Raw genomic sequence first — 14,589 nt, 5'->3', positions numbered from 1 at the left:
GCTCCACAAGAAAATGGACCAAGGTGATAGTGACTGCTTTAAAACAGCCTGAGGTGGACAGGCAGCTGTCAGAGATGGCCAAAGGCCTGAGCTGCTCCGCTGTCCCCGGCATTCCGCAGGGATGGAGTTACCTAACTGCACGTCCGTGGTGAACCGCAGCCGATGGATCATGCTGACTTTGAAGGACTTGTAATGGTGGCTGCTGAGCATGTCCTGCACTGTGGCAATATCGATCTGGGGGTCCTCCTCCGAGACCTCTTCTCCTCTGGAACCTGCAGAACAAGCCAAGAGCAGTGAAGGGCAGGTTTGGCACCGGCGCACGCGCAGCCGGCGCGGCCGCACAGGGCTGGGGGAGGGAGAGCTACATGCTCAGCTTTGTGTCTCTGGGAGGTGGAAATTCCACCCTCCATCCCAGAACAAAGTCACTGAGGCACTAAGGACCTGATGACAGACGTCTGTGGCCACATGAGGAGCAGCCCAATGTCCCAGCAGCAGGTTCCCAGTGGGCAGGAGGCAGCCCTGGACCACAGGGATCCTGGGGGGACCCTGCTGGGCACCCACAGCCTGTCACCAGGAAGGAGCCCAGGGAGGGGCCTGTGCCCAGAGGTGCCACCCTCGATGCCTGCACTGGCACAGATCTCCCATGGTCCAGCACCCCCATGTGCTGCGGCGCCGGCAGCACCTCGGGCATGCTGATGCAAAGCCTCCCTTTATTTACTGATGAGTATTCTCATCACCACTGCAGGTACTGCCTTTATAAAAGGTAACAACTCATTAAACCAAAATGCCAATTACTGAAAAAATATAACGCACTTTAAAGATTTTTTACCTTTTATGACGTTGGATTAACACCAATTCCAACATTACTATAATGCGATTTATAATTGTGTGCGGAGTAATTTCGATGCCAGCTGCTAATAAAGCACCTCAGCTCGAAATGATCGTTCAGATGCTGGTAGATAAAGTGGCATAAATATGCTTGAAAACTGATTTAGCTTCTTACAGGAGATCCTGAGGAATGACACGTTTTGTTTAATATCCTGGCTAATGTAGTCCTAAAAGCTGAACCAACTGCCAGTTCAGAGAACTAAATTTGCTGCAGGAGATTAATGAAAACTTTATATTTTGCTGAAATTTTAATAACGGGAAGATGAGATGATGGAATTTTAGTACAGATCTTAAAGCTCCAGCAAGGCAGGTACCAACTTGTCAGATTTTTCAGCATTAATTTTGATTGAGACTTGCACCATTGGAGCAGTCTCAACACTAATGCTCCCTGTGCCGACCTTTCCCGCTGGGATGTACATTCCCATCTGTCCAGGGATTGCAGGGAAGCCACGGTGGGTTTCCATGTTTGGGTTCCAGTGACAAAGGCATGGTTTGCCAGGAAAGGCCATGGGTCTGGGGAGGAAAACCCTGGCACGTGTCTCCGACCCAGACGGATGCAGGAGCAGGATCCCTTTGGATGGGGACACTGAGAGCTGCTGAAGGACACGCTGTTTGCTGAGCACGGGGGGCTGTCGGGGTTGTGGCATCACCAGGACAAGTGCAGGTGGGAGAAGGGAAGCCCCTGTGAGCAGGGAGCACTTCTGCTGCATTCCCTGTCTCCCTGCTAATTCCATAGCACCACTGCTTACCATAAACATCTTTCCTGTCTACACCAAAGCAAGGTGAGGATCTGCTGTTAAATGACTCAAAATCCACACTGAGAGCATAAAGCAGGAGATTACTGTGTCAAAGATGTTCAGCAGAGCTTTCCAAGTGCTGCCCTCCCCACACACCACAGACCTTCTTTGGGGAAGTGGGACACTGAGGGGTTAAACTACAAATTGGACTGTGCCATTCGACTTGAAAGGATTCCAAAAATCAAATGAAACAGTCTCCATGTGAATTTATGCAGAGCCATCTTAACACTGCAACCACTCCATGCTCCAGAATGACAAGATAAATTGTAATGGCTCCTTCCAAGACATTACAATGCATTTTGTCACAGACCCCTGTGTTAATGTCTCTATACTATGGATTATCATAATGTATCATGTCAAACCCTCATGCTGCACTACTCCAAAGATACACTGAGATATGTCAAACTTTTTGGTGCACTTAAAAGCCTCTTGAAAGACTGTGGCATGGCAGTGCCTGAAAGTGAGGCAGGAGGGTGGCAGTGGCACGGTAGCCCTGCTGCTGGGTGCCAGCTGGGACTTTCCTCCCCATGGAAAGCAGGGACATGCCCCTGCAGCCCTGTCCCCACAGTGTGTGGCCATGACACACTGCTGGGGTGTGAGCTGCAGCAGGACACGTGGGGACACCTGGGACAGATGGGGACAGTGGGGCAGGGAAGGACCCACAGTGACAAGGGGCCACTGTGGGTGGGGGGACAGGAGCCCTGGGTCTCACACAGGGAGGTCCTCAGTGCTGTCCCTAACAAAGCCCTGCTCCCAGATGCAGAGGGGTTCCCAGTGGGAGTGAGGTGCCACGTGCTGCCTCTGCCAACTCAGTGACAGGGCTCTGGCTGGTGATGGGCAGTGCTGCAGGAGGGTGTTAAACACAGAGCTACCTGTGAGGGAGCGTCAGCACCCACAGCCAAACTGAATCAGCAGAGACCAGAAATGCAGAAATATCACAGAAAGTGGCACACACCGACCTCCCTCCCACACCTCCTGTGGAATGTGCTTAGAACACTCCACAGGATCAGGACCCGCAGGACACCCTGAGGGTACCACTGTCCCTGTGCCCCCGACCCCACTCCAGCTCTGAACTGCCCCAGCCTGGCCATCCACCCGGGATTACGGCACAGGGGGGATACCACGGGACAATGTCACACAGCTCTGATGATGCTGAGGCTTCTCAGATTTCACTTACCCAAAATAAAAGTATTAAAAAGAAAATTTGCAGCCTGCCAGGTCACATCCAGGAAAAAACACGTGGCTGTAACTAAACCCGTGAGCACCTGCCAGTGCTGCAGCCCTGGGGCAGGATTCTGCCCTGGAAGCCTCTCAGATCTGCCCTGTGTCTGTAACCTTGGCCATCTCTGTTTCATGAACTTTGTGAACAGACTCAGCTTCACAGGATTTCTAAGTTGCTGCTCTTGGGAGAGCAGCCAGGAACTGCCCCATCACACAGATCCTGTGCCTGAGGATGGCAGGACACAGACCCAGAGGGACACTGTGACACACGGAGTTAAACTGGTCCCTCGGGCCAATCCCCTCATTGAAACTCCTGACTTTCAAATGAGACAAACAGCAACGGGACAACAGCCCCAGAACCATGAGCCTGAAATAAGGCAGAAGCTAAACAAGAGCCTCCTCTGATGGGGACTCAGCTAAACCAGGAGCCTCCTCCAACAGGGACCCCTGCCAGCACCAGAGGACAGATAAAAATGACTCATTAGGAATACCAGAATATTGAAATGCCATATGCAGACTATTCAAGAGCAAGTGAACCTGTATTTCCTCGATAAAACAACAAAATACAAAGTTAACTGCACTGCAAAAATGTCCCTTATTACTTTAATGTACTAGAATATTGCTTAATGAAAGTTCTTAATTGCAATACAATTAATTACATACACAGAGTCCCCAATTACATTTTCCAATAAGACACTGGCTTTGCTATAGGTCTAAAGGCACTAAACCAATTTTAATATATTAAGACCAATTTCCCTTGAATACTAATTACTATCTAATGATAAAATGAGAAAGAGGAACTTTCCAGAAGTAAGATGGCAAGAATAAAACTAAATTAGCCATGAACGGTTTGCTACCACACATAAAGGCATTTCACATTACAAAGTGCAGCTTTCAGTTTAAAGATAAATCTTTGTTCGAGTTAAAAGTTCTGCACACTGGAAGCAGTTTATTAGCTTGAATGCTATTAGGAAATGCTGGATGGAAAGGGGATTTCTCCATACATATTTCTTAATAATGGAAAGTTCTTTGTTTCATTTAATACCCTGAAATATAAACTTTCTGCTGCCCAAAGGAACATGGCAGCTCTTCTCCCAGCAGATGCTTGGCATCATCCATATATATATTTATAAATGACTACGAGACTATGAAGAGCACATTTACAAGCAATAGGTGTTACAACAGAGCTTTTCCTGACTGGCATATTGAAGCTAAAAGTATTTCAAATCAAGACAGAATGCACAAAGTGAATATTTCAGTTTGATGATAGGATTGTCAAGCCATTATTTTATTAATAGTGCAAAACTGTCAATATTTCTATTCTAATGTCACACCAAAAGATACCTCCTAAGCACCCCAAAAAGCACTCCCTGGCTGTGTAGGGGGGAGCCAGGGATTGTGACTGATCTCACACACTGTATTGCCCTTGAGCCCCTCTGTGTGCAGGGCCAACACAAATGCCTGAGCAGGGACAGTGCAGGATCACTTTAAATTCACCCATTTTGGGGGCAGAAACGACAAACATAACATTTCTCCTGTGTTCCTTATTCATGTTCGGGATCAATTCAGAAAGCACTCAGAAAAGAGGCAGAATTCACCAAAGTGTTTATTATTTTGCCTAGATTCCTGTCAGCCTTGAGCAAACCAAAGCTGGGACTTGCTCCTGAACTCCAGAGTCAAAGTGTCAGTTCTGCCTTTGCTCTCCCAGGTGCCAGGCATGGCTGATGAACACAGCACCCATGACTGGGACCAAAAACCATCATCCACGCAGTGATGCCACTGCAGATGGGAAGGATGGTGGCTGGAGAAGCACCAGGAGCTCAGTGAGCCCAGGGAGTCCTTGGGGTCCAGCCCAGGGTGTTCTCTGTCATGGGAATCCCCATCCTAGATGGGCTCCACATTATGCTCTTAGATGGGCACCATCAATTTGCTTAAGGAGGGCAGGAGAGTTCACCAATTGAGGGAATTTTGACCTGGCAGCCTCGGGGGTCCATCCCACACCTCTCCACATGCTGCTCTGCAGAGAAGCAGGGCTTGCTTTGGTGTCCCCTGGCCTGGGAGGGGAGAGGAGTGATGTAGCACAAGGACTTTGGGGAAAGGGAAAAGTGTCCCCTCAACGTTACATTTATTGACAATTATTTTGAGCCAAGGCCCCTGAGGCTCTCCTGGAGTATTTGCTGCTCAAGCAGAGCAGACCCACTGCCTCCTGCTACAGAACTTACAAACTTAAGACAGATTTACTGTTAAAGTAACAGTACAACCTGAACCCAAGTCACTCATGAGAGCAAAGACTTGCAGAAGATACAGCTATAGGCCACAGCCTGGATTCCTCCACAGATGATGAAAATACATTAAAAATGAAGTATATACAATATTCTTTTAATTACAGAGCCTTGGTTAAAAAAAATGTTATTTTAAATCACATGCAAAGCCTATGGAAGTATGACTAGTGTGCATCGTTTCATAGATTAAAAATCAATACAAAAGTAATAGGTGGGATGCAGACGTCGGGGAATTCTGGCTTGTGGAAGAGCACAACTCGATTAGCGAGGTCAGAACTGCTCCATTTCCTCAGCACAGCCTCCCTGCTCCCTCCTGCCGTGGGCACAGCCCCTCTGCTCCCTCCTGCCAAGGTCTCTCCTGCAGTTTCTTAGAACCATTTTGTGAATAAATGAACCAGGAGCACCAGGAATATTTTGGGAGCAAGTCCCACCCTACAGAGAGCAGCGGCCAAACCCAAGAGTGTTGATCTGAGCCCCAGCAGTGCTGCAGGTCTGGGGAGCTCCTGGTGCTGTCTCACCTCTGCTATTCCATGAACAGAGCAGGGGCTGCTACTCCCTGCTGGAATTAGGAGGTGCTCTGGGGAGGCTCTGCTGCCATTTGGAGATAAAATACAGTTGCCATGGCCAAAAAGTATCAGTGGAAAGGTCTAATCTTTGCACAGAAAGAAAAACCTCTTCTATGACTCAAAACAGGCTCTTACTCTGACTGTGTGCAGTGTGGGCTTGGCTGAGAGCAGGAATGTGACTGGTTTTATTCATTAGTACAATCAACATTTTTACACAAAATGGAACAAAAGAGCCCCAAAACCGAGAGTGTGACTGTTGTAAAGAATGAAGAATGAACCAAAATGCTATGGAAACAAACACAAATCAATGTTAGGTGTCTCTTTTTTAAAGTTTCATGTCATTTCATGAAAAGAAATAAATAAGGAAATAATATTAGAACATTAAAACAGTAATAGAATAAAAATATTTGAGCATAGCTGGAGAGAAGATTATTTGTCTGGCACTTCAAAAATCATCAAACTGCTCTAGTTACTTCTGCATGGCTAATTTCTTTAAATTTTATTAGAAAACCCCAGTGCCTCTGACAGCCACATTGACCTGGCACAACACACTGCAGACCAACCCCTCGACTCACTGAGCAGTGTCTGCAACACAGACAGGTTCATATTTCGTGTTTTTCAGGGTTGGTCATAACTTTACAGAGCAGAGTTTAACAGCGAAAGATTAATCATGAAGTGATAAACAGGATGCAGACTATTTACTAGAGGTATGAAATCCATCATTTCCCTCTGGAATATTGTTTTGGCACCACGGAAAGTGCCTCGGGACAGAGAGTCTCGTCAAAATGTACTTGCCCAGACAGTACAGCTTGTGTTCCAAAATACATAACTGAAGTGAGTTTAAGCAGTTTACAAGAGCAAAAGTGAAAATGGGAAACATACTGTTCTCCCGGACAAGGCAGAATTCCAAAGTGCTCTGGCTCTCCAAGGTACAGTCTAAATCTACTGGGACATTAGGTTCACTCTGCTTCTCCAGCCGATACTGAGGACCTGAAACATAAAGTAACTCATAAAATCATCCGTTTTCTAACAAAGTGATGGCTTAGCACGTTCAACTAACACGAGGTTATTAGCAGCCCAGGAGCAGAGCAGGTGGGTGTTGATGTCTCAAAGCTCTTTGCCAAAGGAAAGGGCCCTGTCAGAAGGTGGAGGATGGTGTGGAACCTGATACAATTCCAGGTGAACCCCACGAGTCAGCTCCGGCCCTGCCATCCTGGCAGTGGTCAGGGTGGGGGGAGACCCAAGTGCACAGAGCTCCATGGGGGACCCTGGAAGAAGGAAAGCCCCTCCCAAGGGCAGGAGCTGGTGGGGGCTGTGCTCCCACCCTCCAACAGTATGGGGTGACTCCACTCCTGCTCACACCTGAGACATGAAGTGCACACCAAGTTCTCAGCTGTGTGATTTCAGTATAACCTGGCAAAATAATGCTACACAGATACCTGAAAAAACTTAAGTAATGCAAAGCACCTTTAACCAGGTCTTAATGTAACAAAAAACATAGAACTGAAATAACGAAATCTATTCCCCCTTTATCAGTACTTAAAATATCTCTGACTGTTTCCTGACTTTGAATTATGAGCATATATGATGAAATATTTAAAACATATAAAAAAATTAAGTCTTTCAGCCTTGGATGGCATGCCTAAGGAATGGAATTTGTTAGCCAATTAATTTTAAATTTACTACAGCAGAATTTCAATTATGGTTTCTCATTCCATCTCCCCAAAGCCACGTGAAGCTGCTCGGCCCAGGCGTGTTTCCTCCCCAAGCAGAACGTTACAGAGCCCCCTTATTCCCAGTGACACTCAGAGCAGACATGGTGCCAGGCTTTTTGCAGGACACAGGAGGAAACCCACCCTGCCCAGCACAACCAGTGATGGCACGTGGAGCTGTCGAAGCATCTGCAGCACAAACTGCACTCGAGGAGCAGTGGAGATGTCTCAGTGCAGCACAAAGAAAGGCAAACAGACCCAGCACCATTGCTGCTCCTCTCCCAGCTACTGGAAATGTGATTAACAATTTAAAATAAATTAAATAAACAGAGGCCTGGCTTGTTAGGCAGAAGCAAAATATACTGAATTGAAACAAATCTCAAAGCAGTAAATCAATTTGGATTTAAAAACCAGTGTAGGTTTAAGAACAGGATCAGCGACAGCAAAACCTGCTGGCTTTGCCCATTCGCCACAAGCATCTTCCAGAGATTCCCAAGCTCCATCTGAGGGAACTGCTGGTTCCCATCTGGACATCAGTGCTGTTGGTACCAGGTACCAAACTGCTGCTCCGGGCACTCCCACCACAGACAGAGCTCTTGCTGCCCTGGAGCTGCAGAGCAGTGTGCCCAGGATGGCACCTGCTGACACCAGTGCCTTTGCTGTGCCCCAGCTCCCCGGCTCCACCACAGCCTCTGTCCTGCTCCCACCCCAAAACCATCTCAAATCAGAGGAGCAAGGAGTGAAATTCCCCTGTCTTGGAACTAATGGCTGAGTGCCAGCCCAGGGTACCTCTGGCACGGAGAGATGAACTCGCCTGGTGCTTCCCAGACAGTGGGATGAGGCAAAGGACAGACATCAATGCTACTAAAGCCTTCAAACCACCCCAGGTTCCCACACACACGACGACAAGGTTAAAGCCAGGAGCATGGCAGGGGCTCACCATCCCTCTGTGTGGATCTGATTCCAGCAGCTGGATCCACTCCAAAGAACAACATCACCTATGTCAGCAACACTGCTCATGCTGCTGAACCCTGTGGAGAGCCAACAGGGATCACACCCTCCAAATCACCCTGCCAGCGGCAAAGGATGATTTTTATCTGGAGCAGTTTGAGAATTCCGTGATCAGGTAAATTATTTTATCCAGTTTGTGTCAAGCCTGTGTTAACTCTGCTAATAAAGCAGGGAACTAGAGCTCTGGAGAGGAAACAGGTCAACCTGCCTTCTGGATAACTCTTTGAAAACAGAAAATACTAAGAAATTAATAAGAAAAGTGTAAATGGATTTTAAGAGAGTATCTACTCTTCAATAATGCTTTAAATATCTGTCCACATTTACATGACCCCTGCTTCCCAACAGATGAAGAATGTTAGGCTGACTCTGTGGAGGAGTTTTACTACCAGGTTTCTCTCACAGGTTCAAAGGACATCACTGTAGTAGGAACACTGGATAATTTAATGGTCTCCTACTGGAATCCTGCTCTGTGAATTTCAACAAAATTTCAAGTGGCAATACCAAAGCTGGATTTTATGGATTTCTGTAATCTCATGCAAATGCTCTATGCAGTTGCAAAATAAACCTTTAAAATCCTAGCACGGATGGTCCTGGCCAGGGATCCAAGCCAAGCTCTCCCGCTGATGGCAGCTCCCAGTGCTCCCTGTTTAACCACTCACACCACAGATTCTGTCCACAGATACCCACCCTGCTTGGCTATTTCAAGATACTCCTTTAAAGAGAGGAATGTTTACCAGGAATTAAAACCAAGGAAGCAGCTGCCAACACCCACAGCTTCCCTGTGCACCACAAAGGTGCCGGGAAGAATCCCACCATGTAATCAAATTAAGTGTCTCCCTTACAGAAGAGAATGGCCACCCGCACACCAACAAACCAATTCTGTTGCCATTTAAGCTGCAAAGCCTTCAGAAAGGGCTTTTGAAAGCACGACCCATCAGTTCTAATTTTTAAAACTTATCCTTTCAGTCAAGACTAGAAAAAGGCCCATTCCAACTTTTATCTCCACTACAAAGTGCTGTTATCTTGGGCTGTTGTCAGGAGCTCTCTCTCTCTTTCTGCTGACAAGCAGAGACGAGAGAGATAAGATTGGGAACGAATCTCACTTCTCTGAGTAAATAAATAATCAATACTCATCTAAATGTAAATGAGAAAGTATCCCCCTCTGATAACAGGGCTCTTATCAAACAGCCAATTTTCTGCAGACATTTGGCCTCAACCAAATCACCATCATTCAGCCCCAGCCTAATGGCTAAAAATCGTAACTAAATTGAACCGATCACCAGAGATCAACTAAGTTCAGCCATGGCTACTACGGGTTCAAATGTTTGGAATGCAATTTTTCCCCCATTAACTTTCAATAGCAATGAAGAATGCCACGGTCAGGGGTGAATCTGCACAATAAACAACACTAACACTGCAACGGGGAACCAGGCTTTAAACAAAACCCCAACCAAACCCCTCTCCATCTCCAAACTAGTTATTAGGGTGAACTAAGGATTACAAAAAGAATATTTCATGTTTGTGGACTTGTCAGGCCTAAACTAAACAGATCAGTATCAACAAAAACCCCAGCTGGTTTAAAACTGAGCCTATATACCCGAGTTTATTGCACTGTGTGAGGAAAAGAATCCCCTTTTGTTCCACAGAGCCATTGCCAGCCGACGTTTCGGGGGAGCAGCTCCTGTCTAAGAACAGGATAAAACCCTCCCAATTCACCAGCCCCAGCCCTTGCACTGCACAGACACCTCTTGTACCCCGCTGTGCCTTTTCCACACTAGGAAAGCCCTTTCCTCCTCAGCACCTGCTCCTTGTTTCACATATCTGATTCACTTTCACATTCATCCCTTTCTGTATCTCTTTACTTCTGTATTATCTTTTTTGAGATAAAATATTGCAAATGAGATGTGGCCACACTGGGATTTATGGACTGGCATAGTGATATTGGTTTGTTCCCCACTCTTTTCCTAATTCCTGAAGTTCCATTTGTCATTCTGACCTGGAGCTGAAGTGTTCAGAGGAACTACTCAGGATACTCAGGATACTTTTCCTGACTGATGGAAGGTAATTAGAGCCCGTGATTCTACACACATAGTTACAGTTGCTTTTCACCATGTATATTATTTTGCACTCATTGACACTGAATTCTCTCTCTCCTTTTATTGTCCTGTCACTCAGCACTGTGGATACCTCTGCAGTGCTTCACAGACAGCTTTTATTTGCACTATTCTTACCTCTTTTGTATCAACAGCACATTTTGTCACATCAGCATTCACATCCTTTCCATGCCCCACAATAACAAACAATGCAGGTTCCACCAGTTCCACTGGAGCTCCACCAGTAACCTAGTTACTAATCACCCAGGGCCATTATTCCTATTCTTTGTTTCCTGTCTTTTAATCAATTATTAATCCACGTGAAGATCCTCCTTCTCATCCTGTGACAGTTTAATTGCTTTATGAGCCTCTGTCAAATCTTTTTTGGAAATCTAAGCCTGCCATGGAAAACCCAACCATCCTATTCAGATGGTCTCTGGCTTCTCCCAGCCTGCTCACAGCGTTGGAGCTTGACCTGCTCTGCCAGAGCCATGCCCATGTCTGGTCCCTGGAAATTGCATTTGTCCACAGTCATCCACTAATTCCACTCTTTGCTACGGGTTTGTGTTGCAGTTTCACAGTTTGCCTGGTGAGGAAGCCCAGACAAACCACTCTCTCCTTGGATGCCTTCAACAAACCCCTGTCAGCACCCAGACCTGAGAGCAGCAGGTGTGAGCAACGTGTTATACACTGGACTGATGGTGTACACACTGGACTGGTGGTGTATACACTGTACTGAGGGTGTACACACTGGACTGATGGTGTACACACTGGACTGGTGGTGTATACACTGTATTGAGGGTGTACACACTGGACTGATGGTGTACACACTGGACTGAGGGTGTATACACTGGACTGATGGTGTACACACTGGACTGAGGGTGTATACACTGGACTGATGGTGTACACACTGGACTGATGGTGCAGCCCCTCATACCTGACCTCTGCCATGGCCCAGGCACTGCTGCTGCTCACAGGGTTTGCTGCAACCACCAAATCCCAGAACAGTCCACCTTGGGAGGGTCCTTAAAGCTGCCACGGGCAGGGACACCTTCCACCAGCCCAGGTGGCTCCAAGTCCCATCCAACCTGGCCTTGGACACTTCCAGGGATCCAGGGGCAGCCACAGCTTCTCTGGGCAAAGGAAATAACAGAGGAAAAATCCAAAGTATGGACAGTCAGGCAGCCATGGCTGAACAGCCACAGCGGCTGATGCCGGGCAGGAGGGAACAAGGAAAGGAGAAGTGAGCTGTGCCTCGGCTCTGTCCAAGGGCAGAACACAGGCAGGAGAGCAGTCAAAAGAAAACTGTTGCTAAACACTTAACGTTGATGTCTGTGGGACTTTCCTTTTCCAAGTCCCTCCTTCCACAAGGATTTGTGATTTATTGCCTCGCTGCTCCATCCCTGGGCTTTGAAAGCGCGATTCTGCACGAGTTTAAACTATATTTATATTTATTTTTTTGTTATCGCTTTTTTTATTATTGCTATAGAAAATATTTGCTGGAAATATGTTGCAGCTATTACAAGGTCATAAAAAAGAGGAGATTTATGTATTTCTATCATTTCAAATAGTCTGTCAGAAAGTATCAGTCGTGCTAAGTGTAAGACTGCTGGATTCCAGCGTTCCCTCTGCCAGCACATGGGCAGCAGATGGAGGAACTAAAATAGCTCAGTGTGGAGGCTCCTTGGGTGCTGGCTGGGAGGAGGGAAACCGAGGCAATGCCTCGTCCTCCCAGGGAGGCTTGGGGGAACCCCAGCTCCCAGTCAGTGCTGGACACGGCCCCTGGCCCAGGACCATAAACCAAAAGGGCTGAGGGAGGAGCAGGATCAACCACTGTGGAGAGCAGACAAAGTGGGAACAGGGAGAGGGCTCAGGCCTCCTTCTGTGGGATTTTTCTTAGAACATGACAGAAGGGGCAGGATTCCATTGTGTGCTTGGCAATGACAATAAAACAACAGAAAATATGTAAACAGTGAGAGAGGAACTGGCTGCAGAGCAGAATGTTTACATCTCCAATCCTGCTGCTGTGAGGACATCTTAAATCTGTTTATCTGCTAAAAACCCCCAAAGCCCCTCAACACCTCTGAAGTGGAATAAAGATTTTATCATTACCAATGCAAATACTGGTTAATAAATAAAGATATTTAAATAGTGAAAACAAACTTTTAACATCATGCACAAGCACAAGAGGGTTTTTTCAGTCCAATCTGGTTTTCCTTAACTTGCACTGTTGTGACATTACTGAATTTTACACACAGTTATCTGCTGCTCTCCATAGAAATACAGATGGTTTTTGTAGAAATAAACAGTCATTTATATGAAACAATTGTAAAATAGTTTATGGAAACCAGTGGTGTAATGCATTCAAATAAATGCCAGGCCCGGCTGATGGAGAGCCAAGGTGTTAAATCACACTGCTCGGGAATTCAGCTGTGGGAAACAGATAGTAAATCCAGAGTGACAGAATTTCCAGTGATGGCAAAGGTTTCTGACATCTAGTCCAGTACACAAAAACTACAGCAGTTCAAACCTATTTTACTTAACACTACCTTGACAGCCAGTGAAATTAAAGAATTTAGTCAAAAGCCCCTTAAAAAGAAACAAACACTTCATTTCTGGATTGCTTTTCTGTGGAACAGCAAACGTGCAGCATGGCCAGCAGCAAACCAGGCTGTGCATAGCACCAACAGAAGAATTTTATTTAATTGCCACGTTTTTGCATTAGCTATATGTAGCTCTAAATAAAGCTGAGAGGAGACAAAATCATCATGTGGTAAAGCACCTATAGCAGAAACACAACACAGAGATTTTGTTTTAACTCCCAGCTCTGGGAGGGGAGGCTGAGGGCAGTGAATACTCCCATGCCCTGGTCATGGGCACCTGCAATGGGCCCCAACGGGGCCATCCTGGGGCCCAGCCTTGGGTGGGCATTCAGGACACATCAGCACGAGGCCTCTCCTCACTGCCTGGGTTATCAAGTGACAAAGGTGCTTTTCCCTGGCCAAGGATAGATCTGCAGCTCAGGGCAGCACAGCCACCCAGACGAGGCACTCGAGGGTTCACAAAAACCAAGCAGTGCCCATAAAGATGCCAGGTACCAGCACAGGCTCTGTTCATCACCGTGGATGAAACAAACACAAAAGTCTCAGTCACCCAAACACTGAGCTGCACAATTTAAAATATCACATAAATTACAGCATTACTGCCAATCCAGAAGAACCAATAACTGTACGATTTCAATACCAACAGCTCCAAAATAGACTTTGTTCAATATTTCACTTTTGTTTCGGAGGCCAGGCATGAAAAATTCTCCTCACCCATCCAGGTTGATGTCCAGCCCCCCACCAGCCCAAAGCATGGGGCTAAGGAGCCGTTGCTTTTCTGAACAACTATTCAAACTTTATTCCCATGCACACCAACAGCCCTGACCCCGGCACACCCAGGTCTGCTCAGCGTCAGCAGCCTGGGGAGAAAGGGCTTGTGGAATAAATCATCCCCACTGCAGAGCAGAGCTGCAGTTTGGAGGCAGAAGGAAACCATTCCCAGCTCTCTCCACTCCGAGGGGCTCACCCTGCACATCCATCCTGCTGTGGGAATTATCCCACAAAAACGAGCCGTGGGCAACCCTTCCCTTCCCAGAGGAATGGCCAGCAGTGAGCACAGAGCCAAGCCCAGCTCTGGGACTCCTGGGCACAGGGTGCTGAGTGTGCACATGGGGGGCCCGACCTGGAGGAACCAGGCAGCTCCTGACCCCCACGGAGTGGGGAGGAGGCTGGAGCAACAGGGTTGTGCCCTCCACTAACACCTGGACAGGGACCTGAGCAAGGATCTACAAATACTGGTGTTCTCTTTAATGTAAATCCTGCTGATGTAAACAGCTTAGTGCAAGGAAATCCAGGATTGTTGAAGTATTTCCAGGTAAAGCCATTCATAACTGGGGCACCAGGCTCCACAGGGATGCTGTAATGATCCAAAACAAAGCACTTGGAGCCAGAGAAACTCACAACTACCATTAAGCA

The 14,589-nt window shown here is 47.0% G+C and overlaps 1 protein-coding gene across 1 annotated transcript in view; it reads right to left on the bottom strand.

The window, feature by feature from the left end:
- The window catches only part of MAPKAP1 (MAPK associated protein 1), an 81,027-nt gene that overhangs the window by 17,018 nt on the left and 49,420 nt on the right, over window positions 1-14,589 (bottom strand). Inside the window, exons 9-10 of the mRNA XM_018074374.1 lie at window positions 6,637-6,744; window positions 132-272 (exon numbers count right to left, since the gene is read on the bottom strand). Coding sequence (XP_017929863.1) covers window positions 132-272; window positions 6,637-6,744 — 249 coding nt within the window. The remainder of the gene's footprint in view (window positions 1-131; window positions 273-6,636; window positions 6,745-14,589) is intronic.

Source organism: Manacus vitellinus, unplaced genomic scaffold (genome assembly GCF_001715985.3).
Source record: "Manacus vitellinus isolate BGI_N305 unplaced genomic scaffold, ASM171598v3 scaffold_27_pilon, whole genome shotgun sequence".
Lineage (NCBI taxonomy): Eukaryota > Metazoa > Chordata > Aves > Passeriformes > Pipridae > Manacus > Manacus vitellinus.
This window is presented reverse-complemented; position numbering and strand designations above follow the sequence as displayed.